At 44.8% G+C, this 14,539-nt stretch overlaps 1 protein-coding gene and 1 pseudogene across 1 annotated transcript; both read left to right on the forward strand.

Moving 5' to 3' along the window:
• Positions 1 to 1,655: 1,655 nt before the first annotated feature.
• LOC139072297 (UDP-glucuronosyltransferase 2A3-like) lies at positions 1,656 to 2,540 on the forward strand (annotated as a pseudogene).
• Positions 2,541 to 12,372: 9,832 nt separating this feature from the next.
• LOC139072277 (myosin heavy chain, clone 203-like) lies at positions 12,373 to 14,539 on the forward strand. Its single transcript, XM_070555941.1, has one exon. The coding sequence runs from the start codon at positions 12,734 to 12,736 to the stop codon at positions 14,528 to 14,530; it is 1,797 nt and encodes a 598-aa protein (XP_070412042.1). The 5' UTR covers positions 12,373 to 12,733; the 3' UTR covers positions 14,531 to 14,539.

Raw genomic sequence — 14,539 nt, forward strand, 5'->3', positions numbered from 1 at the left:
CATGGAGAAAGACTATCGATCGGCTCCAAAGAGGTTCTGGCAAACTGTCCGGCGCCTCAGGAGAGGAAGGCAGCAACTCGCTCACACTGTTTACAGTGGGGATGGGGAGCTGCTGACGTCAACTGAGGCTATAGTCGGACGGTGGAAGGAATACTTTGAGGAGCTCCTCAATCCCTCCAATGCGCATTCCGAGGAGGAACCAGAGCTGGGAGGCCTGGGGATGGACTGTCCGATCTCGGGGGCAGAAGTTGCTGAGGTAGTCAAACAACTACACAGCGGCGGAGCCCCGGGGGCGGATGAGGTTCGTCCTGGGTATCTCAAGGCTATGGATGTTGTAGGGCTGTCATGGTTGACACGTCTCTACAACATTGCGTGGTCATCGGGGGCAGTTCCTAGGGAGTGGCAGACCGGGGTGGTGGTCCCCATCTTTAAGAAGGGTGACCTGAGGGTGTGTTCCAACTATAGGGGGATCACACTCCTCAGCCTCCCTGGAAAGGTCTACTCCAAGGTACTGGAGAGGAGGGTCCGATCGATAGTTGAATCTCAGATAGAGGAGGAGCAATGTGGTTTTCGTCCTGGCCGTGGAACTGTGGACCAGCTCTATACCCTTGCAAGGGTGATGGAGGGGGCATGGGAGTTTGCCCAACCAATCCACATGTGCTTTGTGGATTTGGAGAAGGCTTATGACCGTGTCCCCAGGGGCACCCTGTGGGGGACGCTCCAGGAGTATGGGGTGGGTGGCTTTCTGTTAAGGGCCATTCAGTCCCTTTACCAGAGGAGCGTGAGTTTGGTCCGCATAGCCGGTAGTAAGTCGGACCTGTTCCCAGTGAGGGTTGGACTCCGCCAGGGCTGCCCTTTGTCACCGGTTCTGTTCATCACTTTTATGGACAGAATTTCTAGACGCAGCCGTGGTGTGGAGTGTGTCGAGTTTGGTGGCAGGAGAATCTCGTCTCTGCTTTTTGCGGATGATGTGGTCCTCCTAGCTTCATCCAGCTCTGACCTTCAGCTCTTGCTGGGTAGGTTCGCGGCCGAATGTGAAGCGGCTGGGATGAGGATCAGCACCTCCAAATCTGAGACCATGGTTCTCGACCGGAAAAGGGTGGCTTGCCACCTCCGGGTCGGGGGAGAGGTCCTACCTCAAGTGGAGGAGTTTAAGTATCTCGGGGTCTTGTTCACGAGTGAGGGTAGGAGGGATCGGGAGATCGACAGGCGGATTGGTTCGGCATCTGCAGTGATGCGGACGCTGAGCCGATCTGTCGTGGGGAAGAGGGAGCTGAGCCAGAAAGCCAGGCTCTCGATTTACCGGTCGATCTACGTCCCAATCCTCACCTATGGTCATGAGCTTTGGGTAATGACCGAAAGAACGAGATCGCGGATACAAGCGGCCGAAATGAGTTTCCTCCGTAGGGTGGCCGGGCTCAGCCTTAGAGATAGGGTGAGGAGCTCGGACATTCGGGAGGGACTCGGAGTAGAACCGCTGCTCCTCCGGATCGAAAGGAGCCAGTTGAGGTGGTTTGGGCATCTGGTCAGGATAAGCGGAGGAAGACGAGACGAGACGAGTACTGAAACGAGTCAGAGTTCACAGTTAATAAGTATCCGTACGGCACATCCAGTATAAAGTTCACAGCTGGATTTCCCACAGACAGACGTCCACCATGGAGCTGCGCGTGCGTCTCTGCCTGCATCCTGCTGCTACTTCCTGTAACATCTGGAGTAGATGGAGGGAAGATTTTGGTTTGGTACACCGAGGCCAGCCACTGGATTAACAGGAAGCTGCTGCTGGAGACGCTGGTGGACAGAGGACACCAGGTGACCGTCCTGGTCCCGAGCACATCCATGTTCATCAACAGCAGTGAACCCTCCCGCTTTAATTACCAGCCTTTTGATGTCTCCGTCTCTAAAGAAGATTTTGAGAATTTATTGGCTGAATTCATTCAATTCAACATGTATGACATGGACCACATGAACTACTTTCAGCTTTACATCAAATACATGGAATTGTTCAAGATCACCACTGAGATTTCCCTCCAGTTTTTGGACGGTGGTGAAATCAGAGCCCATCGTGAAGAAGCTGAGGAAGGGAAACTATGACGTTCTCCTGGCTGATCCCATCTATTCTGGAAGCAATTTAACTGCTGAGATCTTGGGCATCCCTCTAGTCTTTTCTTTGAGATTTTCGATAGCAAACAACTGGGAGAGACTGTGTGCTCAGCTACCTGCTCCACCTTCCTACGTTCCAGTTGCGGTCAGCAGACTGACAGACAAGATGAACTTCTCAGAGAGAACGTGGAACTTCCTCTTCTACGTCCTGCAGGACTTAGTTCTGGATCAGTGTGTGTGGAAGAAGGTGAGTATTGCTGACTAGAACATTACGTAATGGATTTCATCGTCATCACGAACATGTTTGTTTTCTCAGGAACACCCACCAGTGCCTGTAAGATGATGGGTAATGCTGACATCTGGTTGTTGAGAACCTGCTGGGATTTTGACTTTCCCCGTCCATTACTTCCCAACTTCAAATTTGTTGGAGGGATTCACTGCAAACCTGCTAATGTAGCACACTGGAATATGTTCCATATGGTTTGTTTATTATGTTCCATATGTTGTGTTTATTTCATTAAGGGTTGAACAATTTAGGTCTCAGGATATATATATATATATATATATATATATATATATATATATATATATATATATATATATATATATATATATTAGTTAATCTATAATGTTACCAGTTAGAATGTTATCCATAATGCTTACTGGTGTTAAACAGAAAAGAAAATGTTGTACTAGTCCTTTAAGAGAAGAAAAAGAAAGGTTGGACAAGGCTTTTAAAAAAAAAATGGATGCTTGAGTTCTGAACCAGGGGCATTTTTCCTGTGAATAAAAGTTGCAAAAGTACGAAGAAGAACGTGTCGTCTGGCAGTACGTTCAAAGGGGGCAACATAATCTTGGTGTTTCCGCCCGGTTCAAGCAAGTATTGATAGTGAACAACCTTTTTTTGTTGTTTTTTTTTTTTTTGGCCGAAGGACAAGGTGGCAATGCGAGGACGGGAGGTGAGCTAACTCCCGTTAGCGAGCTGCAGCTGTTAGCTTGTCCATTTAACAACCAAAGGACTACGGAACCAGAGATAAACAAGACGGATAATATATGTGGATAAAAGCCAGTGAGTAGTGCAAACCGAATAATGGAGGGGGACAATGAATGGGAATCGCTACTGGCAGATGTGGAAAGGAAGCTAACAACATTATCACTGACTGAGCTGAGGGCTGTGTGCACAGAGCTAAAACTGCAGGCCAGTGAGGATGTTACTTCATGCCGGCTGCTAAGGAGAGCCGTTCTGAGTCACCTGGAGAGTATGGACATTACAGGGTTGGAAGATGCAGGACTCTCAGAGTTGTTAGCCACAAATGATATTATTGACCATTTAGCAGCAGGAAAGGATCAAACTGAGCCGCTGGTGCCGGAGAAGAGGGAGACGACGGCGCTGACAAACACGCCGCCCCAGAGCCCTCTGGTGGACAGAAATGGTACTGCATCTGAATCAACACCACAGCGTTCAAGCAGCACTGCTGGCCCAGAAACAGACTCTCTGCCAACCAGAACCCATGTAAATATGTATCCTGTATACAGAAAAGACTTCAGAATTATTGGCCAAATTGGTGAAGTGGGACAAAAGGAGAGATTAAATTTCACAAGCCTTGAGAGACAAATTGAACGTGGATTAAAGAAAGGCTATGATGAAGGTGAGATTGTGGAAGCAGTAATCCAGTCCATTGCACCTGAAGTTAAACTAAAAAGTTATTTAGAAAGTAGACAAGAACTGTCACTACAGTCTTTAAGGCAAGTTCTCAGGACACATTTCGTAGAGAAAGATGCTACTGAACTGTATCATTCATTGACACGTGCCATCCAAGAGCCACAAGAGACTGTTGTCCAGTTTGTAATACGTGCCATGGATCTTAGACAGAAAGTGCTCCTTGCCTCTGAGAGAGCAAAAGTTGGACTGAAGTATGACTCTGAACTCATTCAGACCCAGTTCTTGCAAACGCTGCTGACAGGAATCAGAGATGAGGCGATACGTGCTGATATCAAGCCCTACCTGCAGCAACCATCTATTGGAGATGAATTGCTACTGGAAAAAGTAAGTGCAGCACATACTGTGGAGACAGAGAGAAGAAATAAATTACTGTCTGCTTCCAAACAAAAAAACGTTAAAGTGGCCGTGGTTCAAGAAGAGGAAAATGTCGAAGTTCATAAAACTGACAATCCAAAACAAAATCAGGGCCCTTCCGCTAAGCCAAACCCCATTCTCGAGAAGCTTGACGCCAGTAATAAGGTGATCTGTGAAGCGCTGCAGAATCTTACAACACATGTTGCTAGTCTCAACCAAGTGCAAGCAAGAAGATGGGAGGACAGACTACCCAAAGACAAAAATAAAACACTAACTACTGCTAAACCAATGCCACGAAAGTGTAGTGAATGTGAAAAATCAAATCCTGAGGGGAGGTGCACACACTGCTACAAATGTGGGAGCAGCGAACACTGGGCTGTTGGCTGCCGCAAAAAGAAAAACTCCACCGCAAGCACCTGTAAAATAGAAGTGCACTCTGATCATTTGAAACCTGTCACCATGTCACCTTGTCAGACTTCCATGTCAAAGAAACAAGAGAGGACAGCAAAACTAGTGGGACATAAAAGCCTCGTCCAGTGCAACCTTGGAGGCATCTCATGTACAGTCTTATGGGATACGGGATCCCAAGTGTCCATAGTTGACATTGACTGGAAGAAGAAAAATCTACCAGATGCTGAGGTTCGACCTGTGAAAGAACTACTGGATGAGGGTGTCTTAAATCTCTCCACAGCAAATGGGACACAAATGCCATATGAAGGTTGGATTCTAGTAAATTTCAGCCTGCCTGAAAATGAAGAAAGTGAGCTAGCAGTTCCTGTGTTGGTGAGCACATTTCCACTCACAAAACCAATCATAGGATTTAATGTCATTGAGGAGCTGGCACAGCCCAACATGTGTACTGACAGAAACATATCAAGCAAGTTTGTTTACAGCCTGGGTTCAGCGCTGGATGTTGGACATAGAAGGGCAAAAGCTGTCTACTCAGTTTTGAAAAAGCAGACAAGTAACCCAGAAGGCCAGATTGCAAGGGTGGGAAGACAGGATGTCATTGTCCCAAAATGCGAAACGCTGAAGATAAATTGTGGAAAGCTCAGAAAAGGCATCTTAAGGGAAAAGTATGCAATATTTGAGCCAAGTGAAGACACAACGTGGCCGACTGGATTACAAATACAGCCACAGTTGATACAGTTACCCACAGCTGACAAGGCACCCATCTCAGTTGTGGTGGAAAACTGCACCGATAAGGACATCAGGCTGCAGAACAGAACCATTATTGGCTGGCTATACACTGTGGATGCTGTAAAGGATGTTGAAGAAGCCACTTTGGCAGAAAATGAAAGAGTGAATGGAAATAAAAGTGACCAGCCCAAGCTAGGCCAGGATGCACCAGAGCAACTGGGTGAGAGGTCTCCACCTGTTGAGGAACCCTGGTGTCCACCTGTTGATCTTTCTCATTTAACACCAGAGCAGCAGCTCACGGTGAAACGGATGCTGTTGGAAGAAAGTGACGTGTTTGCCCGCAATGAGTGGGACACAGGCTGCATTCCTGATCTCCAGATGGTGATACGTCTAAAGGATGACATCCCTGTGACAAAGACATATAACGCCATCCCTCATCATCTGTATCAGGAGGTGAAAAAGCACTTAAAAGATCTACAGGTGCTGGCCAGTAAATTAGAATATCATCAAAAGGTTGAAAATATTTCAGTAATTCCATTCAAAACGTGAAACTTGTACATTATATTCATGCAATGCACACAGACCAATGTATTTCCAATGTTCATTACATTTAAATTTGATATTCATAAGTGACAACTAATGAAAACTCCAAATTTGGTATCTCAAAAAATTAGAATATTCTGAAAAGGCTGAATATAGAAGACACCTGCTGCCACTCTAATCAGCTGATTTACTCAAAACACCTGCAAAGGCCTTTAAAAGGTCCCTCAGTCTTGTTTTGAAGGCACCACAATCATGGGGAAGACTTCTGACTTAACAGCTGTCCAAAAGACAATCATTGACACCTTGCACAAGGAGGGCAAGACACAAAAGGTGATTGCTAAAGAAGCTGGCTGTTCGCAGAGCTCTGTGTCCAAGCACATTAACAGACAGGCGAAGGGACGGAAAAAATGTGGTAGAAAAAAGTGTACAAGCTCTAGGGATAACCGCACCCTGCAGAGAATTGTGACGACAAACCCATTCAAAAATGTGGGGGAGATCCACAAAGAGTGGACTGCAGCTGGAGTCAGCGCTTCAAGAACCACCACGAGGAGACTCATGAAAGACATGGGATTCAGGTGTCGCATTCCGTGTGTCAAGCCACTCTTGAACATGAAACAGCGCAAGAAGCGTCTCGCCTGGGCCAAGGACAAAAAGGACTGGACTGATGCTGAGTGGTCCAAAGTTATGTTTTCTGATGAAAGCAAGTTCTGCATTTCCTTTGGAAATCAAGGACCCAGAGTCTGGAGGAAGAGCGGAGAAGCACAGAATCCACGTTGCATGAGGTCCAGTGTAAAGTTTCCACCGTCAGTGATGGTGTGGGGTGCCATGTCATCTGCCGGTGTTGGCCCACTCTGTTTCCTGAGGTCCAGGGTCAATGCAGCCGTCTACCAGGAAGTTTTAGAGCACTTCATGCTTCCTGCTGCTGACCAACTTTAAGGGGATGCAGACTTCACCTTTCAACAGGACTTGGCACCTGCACACAGTGCCAAAACCACCAGCACCTGGTTCAAGGACCATGGTATCCCTGTCCTTGATTGGCCAGCAAACTCGCCTGACCTTAACCCCATAGAAAATCTATGGGGTATTGTGAAGCGGAGGATGCAATACGCTAGACCCAACAATGCAGAGGAGCTGAAGACGACTATCAGAGCAACCTGGGCTCTCATAACACCTGAGCAGTGCCACAGACTGATCGAGTCCATGCCACGCCGCATTACTGCAGTTATTGAGGCAAAAGGAGCCCCGACTAAGTATTGAGTGCTATACATGCACATTCTTTTCATGTTCATTCTTTTCAGTTGGCCAACATTAGAGAAACAAACATTTTTTCATTGGCCTTTAGAATATTCTAATTTTCTGAGATACCAGATTTGATGTTTTCATTGGTTGTCACCTATAAATATCAAAATTAAACGTAATAAACATCGGAAATACATTGGTCTGTGTGCATTGCATGAATATAATGTACAAGTTTCACGTTTTGAATGGAATTACTGAAATATTTTCAACCTTTTGATGATATTCTAATTTACTGGCCAGCACCTGTACTCAGCAGAGGATGGATACAGAAATCAACATCTTCGTACTCGTCACCTATAGTGATTGTGAGGAAAAAGGATTTGTCAATTCGGCTCTGTATAGATTACAGACAACTAAATGACAAGACACATCCCGATCGCCACCCCATCCCCAGAATTCAGGAAATTTTGGAGAACTTAGGGGGGAACTCATGGTTCACAGTCCTTGATCAAGGAAAGGCTTACCATCAAGGCTTTGTCAGTGAAGAGAGTCGTCCGTGCACTGCCTTCATCACACCATGGGGTTTATATGAGTGGCTCAGAATCCCCTTTGGACTGTCAAATGCTCCAGCTGCATTTCAGCGGTATATGGAAGGGTGCCTCGGGGACTTGAGGGATGAGGTTTGTGTACCCTACCTTGATGATGTCTTAGTTTTTAGTAAGGACTTTGATCTTCATGTGGAAAATGTAAGGAAAGTGTTGCAGAAACAAAAGAGCTGTGGGATTAAACTCAGACCAGAAAAATGCGACTTTTTTAAGAGAGAAGTGTGTTATGTTGGACGTGTTATCTCAGAAGAAGGATATAAGATGAACCCAAAAGAAGTGGAGGTTATCCAAGCTCTAAAGGAAAGAAAACCAAAAACAGTCAGAGAAGTCAGATCCTTAGTTAGCTTTCTGGGCTACTATAGATCCTTCATTGCTGACTTTTCTAGGATTGCTAAGCCACTTTACGACTTGCTATCCCGTCCAAAAGCTGAGAAACAACAAAGAAAATGGGACCACCGGTCTCCTCAGTTACCTCCCTCACAACCAGTGGAGTGGACATCAGTGCATCTGAGACAGGCTTGGGGGCTGTCCTGTACCAACGTCAGGAAGGAACACTGAGAGTGATAGGATATGGATCACGAACTCTGACACCAACAGAGAAAAATTACAGACTCCATTCTGGGAAACTGGAATTTTTAGCCCTCAAGTGGGCTGTAACAGAGCGATTCCGTGATTATCTCCTCCATGCTCCTCACTTTACAGTGTACAGTGATAATAACCCCCTCACCTATGTTATGAAGACGGCAAAACTAAACGCTGTGGGTCATCGCTGGGTGTCAGAGTTGGCAGATTTTCACTTTACTCTGAAGTACAGGCCAGGGTCTGTGAATCATGATGCAGACTTCCTATCTCGCCAGCCCACAGAAATTGAAGAAATAATGGCAGGATGTACAGAAGAGTGCAAACCTCATGACTTTGCAGCCGTTGAGGAAGGCCTGAGTGCTCAGAACAATGGCGAAGCAAACTGGATCTCAGCCATTACCTGCAATGATAATGTACTAACTGAGATGAACGCTGGGGTTGAACCTATAGTCCAACCAATACCCATCAGTGACATCCAAGCCAGTCAAAGAGGAGATCCTGTGATAGGAAAAGTGATTGCTTTAAAGGAACAATATGAACACCTGCGATACAAAGATAAAATCAAGGAGCCACCAGCTGTGAAACGCCTCTTAAGGGAATGGCCACGTCTTCAGTTGGATGAAGATGGAATCCTGTGGCGGAAAACAACTTCACGGATGCAACTTGTTGTCCCGGAAAAATACAAACTGTTGGTCTATCAACAGCTTCACGAAGAAATGGGACATTTGGGAGGCGAAAAGATGGTGTCTTTAGCCAGAGAGAGATTCTTTTGGCCAAAAATGAGGGAAGAGATGGAACATTATGTGACAAAAGTGTGCCGTTGTTTAAAACAAAAGAGACCAAACCGGAAGACGAAGGCATGTTTGCAATCCATTACAACATCAACACCTTTTGAGATGATCTCCATTGATTATCTGCACCTAGAGAGAAGCAAAGGCGGCGCGGAGTACATCCTAGTGATAGTGGACCACTTCACAAAGTTTGCACAGGCTTATGCAACATCCAATAAGTCTGGTAAAACGGCTGCACGTAAGATCTTTGATGACTTCATTCTCAGATTTGGCTTCCCAGCCAAAATTCATCATGATCAGGGAAGGGAATTTGAGAATGAGTTGTTTAAAAAACTACAAAGCTACACTGGGATTCAGCATTCAAGAACGACTCCATACCATCCACAGGCCAATCCAGCAGAGCGTTTTAACAGGACTCTGTTAAGCATGCTGCGTACGCTGGAGGAGAGACAAAAACCCACCTGGAAAGATTATCTAAACAAAGTGGTCCATGCGTACAATTGTACTGTCCACGAGTCAACAGGTTTCTCTCCATTCTTCCTGTTATTTGGAAGGGAACCCACATTACCGATTGACCTCATGTTTCCCAGAAACAGACCTTCTCAACAGTCTCCGGCTGGATATGCTGAGAAATGGCAAGAGTCAATGAGAGAAGCTTATAGCATTGCTCAGGAAAACATGAGAAAGGCATGTGAGCATGGACAAAGACAATACAATCAAAAAGTGTGGGGCTCTGTGCTAGAACCAGGAGACCATGTACTGGTCAGGAACCTCACGGAAAGAGGAGGACCAGGAAAGATACGGGCTCACTGGGAGGACAAAATATATGCAGTAAAAGACAGAAGAGGAACTGAGGGTCCGGTGTATGTGGTGAGACAGCTGGATGGAGGAGGAAGAGACAGGATTCTACACAGGAATTTACTGTTACCATGCCCCTATCTTGTGGAGAAAAAGAACATCTCAGACATGAAAGACAGAAAACAGGATCATATGAGAATCAGGAAAAGTACTCAAAACTCAAGGACAAAGGCTCCGGTTGTCCTACACCACACTGAGAGTTCCAGTGAAGAGGAGTATGAAATATGGGTGCCTCAGCAGAGGGAGGATGATCAACACACCACAGATGCTCGAGTTGCCAAACCTGCACTCTGCCCATCTCCAAAAGAAAAGAGTCAGCCACTGGATGAAGAGGATGATTCCCTCCACCATCATCAGATGGGAGAGCTCGTACCTCAAGAGGAGGAACTACAGGGACAGGAGATGTGTCAGAGTGATGACTCAGATTCTGAGGCTCAGACGCTAAAATCCCAAGTTACAGAAGAGGATGCGGCATCATCAGAGGATGACCAGCAGGATGTGGGACATGTTAGAAGATCTACAAGGACTTGTCAGCCAAAAAGTATCCTTACCTATGATGAACTGGGAAAGCCTAGTGTAAAATCATTAAGATGGTAGTTAAAATAGTTATTATTGTTAACAGATGTCAGCTATTGTTGATGGGCTGTTGTTTCTGAGAGGCTAGAGCAATTAAGGTAACAAGTCATTTATTAGACAATAATTTGTTGGACTTGAAACTACACACAGAAAAAACTTTATTTTAAGAGAGTGTGTTGGTAAAAAGTGATAGTGTGACTGAGGTTAATCTTTATGTGAGGAGGCTACATGTCAAGGCACGAGTGTTGTAAGACACGGAGTAAGTTGGAATGGTAGCTATAGCCATATGTGACTCAATGGACTTGGGAGGCCTACCAATGTACCGCTATATTGTTAATACAACAAAGCCGGAAAGAGAATAGTTTTCTACCAATCCTGTGGTCAAGGTATTGTAGTCATCAGCAGTGGAGTCGATGACAAGTTGTTATTTAAAGACAGAAAATTGCTCAAACGGGTCTCATATGTTCTAAGGGTCGATTTATGTTAACAGATAATACAAAAAGGAAATGTTGGATCAACATTTTATTTTTTTTAGTGGGGGAGGGTGTAGCACACTGGAATATGTTCCATATGGTTTGTTTATTATGTTCCATATGTTGTGTTTATTTCATTAAGGGTTGAACAATTTAGGTCTCAGGATATATATATATATATATATTAGTTAATCTATAATGTTACCAGTTAGAATGTTATCCATAATGCTTACTGGTGTTAAACAGAAAAGAAAATGTTGTACTAGTCCTTTAAGAGAAGAAAAAGAAAGGTTGGACAAGGCTTTTAAAAAAAATGGATGCTTGAGTTCTAAACCAGGGGCATTTTTCCTGTGAATAAAAGTTGCAAAAGTACGAAGAAGAACGTGTCGTCTGGCAGTTCGTTCAAAGGGGGCAACACTAAACCATTACCAAAGGTGCTTTTTCCATAATTGTACACCAAAAAAATCATAGCTAACCCTCTCAGGCTCAAAACAAGTTTTGATAAAAGGGCAAACAACTAAATCCTTCTTCTGAGTGTAAAAATGCTCATGAAATACGTACGTGGAGTATCCAGGTAGGTAGGTTTTAACGTTGCACATCAGCAACGCCTACTTCCAGAGGGTTAAATCCTAATGTAAAGAATAAGATCTGAAAAAAAAAAGATCTACAAAACAGACATCTTATTAGCTGTTTTATTGAATAAAAAAGCAGATTTTGATTTAAAAAAATACAATTTTCTGCTTTAAAGAATTAAAAATCTCTGTTCCTGCAGTATTTCGAAAAGTTTGTCCAAAGCTCTGGAGATGATGGCATCGTGGTCTTTTCTTTGGGATATTCTCAAGAATCTGAACATACAAGGCAAACATGATCGCCTCTGCTCTCGCTCAAGTCCCACAAAAGGTCAGAAACGGGGGAATCTACAGGGGGGCTCTGCTGTAGAGCCTTGCCCCCGTGGGTTTATTAGATTTTTTGGGTTGCGCCACTTTGACAATGTGCCGTGCGCAGGACGCAGTTGCCTGGAGCGCATCAAAGATCAGCGCTGTTCCTCCTCTCTGCTCAAGAATGCCCCAAGAGTTCAAACAGATCCACAGCCCTGGGCGTGGACGTTGAGGGCTTCGTAATTCTAGCTCTGCTCGACATTTTCTTCAACGTGACACAGCCCCCCCCCCCCCCCCGTTTCTCATTTACGTTGTTTTTGACAAAAACAGCTCTGCTGCTCCAAAATGATGCATTTTAAACATTGGTGTTGTGTTATTGTAATACGTTATAATTGAGATAAATAATAAAATATGACAAAAAATTCAAAATGTGGGACAAAAGGACTTATAAGCCAAAATTTAGAAAAAAAGAGACATTTTTCACATTTTCTGAAAGAAATACGTTGGTTCAGGTTAAAGTTCATTTTTATTACATATAAAGTTAAAGAAAGGGGCGTTCAGGTGCTGCTGTTGATGTTAACACTGGAGCGTCGATGGTCCAGACTGAGATAAATACATTAAAGTTAGGCTCCGCCCATTTGGGTTACTATGACCACCAGTGCCTCCTACTGCTCCTTCTTTCACCCCACCCACGTGATCCTTTGAAGTGACGTCATAAAGGCTCAGAGTCCTATTATCTAGCATCAGCCGGCTCCCACTTCATTAGCAGCCGACTGCTGGTGTGCGACACATCGACTCTCTGAGACAATCGTCTTTTACAACCTCAAACCTTTTTTCTGAGTTTGATAAAAGACCAAGAGCCTCTAGAATCATGTCTATTCTACATTTTTCATCTGAGGAGCTTCAGCGGGAATTATCTGGGTGTAAACACCCCAAAATTTATTTTTCCCATATGGCGCTCTTGGAGAAAGTCCAGTCTCAGCTTTTAATCACGGAGAAATGGTTAAGTGATGAAAAGCAGCAAACGTTACAAGCAGAGACTGAATTGGAAAAATACAACGACATAATTACCGTCCTGGAACAAGAACTGGACGTTTATCAAGACAACGCAGAGACCTGCAAGGTCACCCTGCAGGCTTTAGAGACCAAACTGAAGAAGAAAGCAACTGTGTGTGAAAATCTGCAAAATCTTTTAAAGCAGGAATCCCAGCTGAGACGTAGATTTGAACAGGGGAAGATAAACGACCAGATTAGGAACAAAGTTGATCAGAAACTAAGAGAAGAAATTAGTGAACTGAAAGAGCGTCTGGATTACTACCAGCTTAACGCTGAGACCTGCAAAACTACAATTCAGGCTTTGAAAATTAAGTTGGAGGAAAAACTAAATGTTTCTGAAAGTTTGCAAAACCAGTTAGGACTGGAGTCAGAGCTGAGACTGCAGCTGGAAGAGGAGAAACAGAATAAAGACTCGCTCACCGAGGCTTTACATGAACAAATCAGAGATTTAGAGATTATAAACGGTGTTCTGGTAGACGAGATGAAAAGTATCTTCTCTGAGACGAACGAGGCAGAGGAGACGCTTTCTGAGGAGGACGGAGAAAAGGCTTCTCTCTGCGGGGAATGTGAACCCAGTTCAGAGGATGAAACTCAGCTGGGACCCAGTCTCAGATTAGCTGAGCCAGTCCAGCAGGAGTCGTCTGGATGTCGGCATCCGACTTTCGATTCCCTTTTCCAGACAGTCGGCTCGGAACACCTACGGCTGTCTCGCCTGGACACAAGTCTCAGTGACCAAGCTGAAATAAGCTCAAAGCTAGAGAGCGAGTGCAAAAAATCCAGAACTCTGATTGATGAACTCAAACAGAAACTGGATTATTACCGAGGTGAGGCAGAGTCCTGCAACAAAATGATGCAGGAGGTAAACTTACAGCTGAAGGAGAAAGATGATCTGCTGGAAAACCTCCAAAAGCGACTCAGACGGGAATCTGAGCTGCTGAGATCCAAGTTTGATCAGCAGCAGAAAATCCAGCGGAACAAAGACAACGTTTATGAGAAATTAAAGGTAGAAATGAGTGAACTAGAAGAGGGACTGGATTACTACCAGAGTAATGCAGAGACCTTCAAAATTACAATTCAGACTCTCAAAACTCAGCTGGAGGAACGAGAACATCTGATTGAAGACCAGCAACAGCGTTTAAAACAGGAGTCAGAGCTGAAAGTCCGGCTGGGACAGGAGATTCAGAACAAGGACTCGTTCAACGAGGACTTAGAGACACAAATTAGAGATCTGGAGAAAATCAACCATGATCTCTCAGAACAACTGGAGACCTTTAACTCCCGGAAGAACACGCCTGAGCCAGACGAGAAGCTGTCTGAGGAGCTGGAAGCCTTCACGTACCAGCTGGTAGAGGAAGCTTCTCTGTGTGAACCTCAGGAACAAACTTCTGAGAGTCTGGAGCCTGACGAGGATTACGAGATGGGACATGATGTTTGCTCTCCACCTGCAGAACAGATAGATTCAGTGGAAACAAGCGGAAGTCTTCATGAAAACGAGCCTTCTCCCAAAGACAGCGTTCCACAAACAGTCAGGAACCAGAATGTTTCATTGTGGAGGCGCTTCAAGAAGTTTCTCACTCCGGCGTGTCTACGGAAACATAAAGTTAGGCCTTAAATTAGCATC

The sequence above is a fragment of the Nothobranchius furzeri genome, chromosome 10, assembly GCF_043380555.1.
Source record: "Nothobranchius furzeri strain GRZ-AD chromosome 10, NfurGRZ-RIMD1, whole genome shotgun sequence".
NCBI classification, from domain to species: domain Eukaryota; kingdom Metazoa; phylum Chordata; class Actinopteri; order Cyprinodontiformes; family Nothobranchiidae; genus Nothobranchius; species Nothobranchius furzeri.

Excerpts from the sequence above, each read along its gene's own strand:
- LOC139072277 (XM_070555941.1), top strand. The coding sequence starts at position 12,734 with ATGTCTATTCTACATTTTTCATCTGAGGAGCTTCAGCGGGAATTATCT.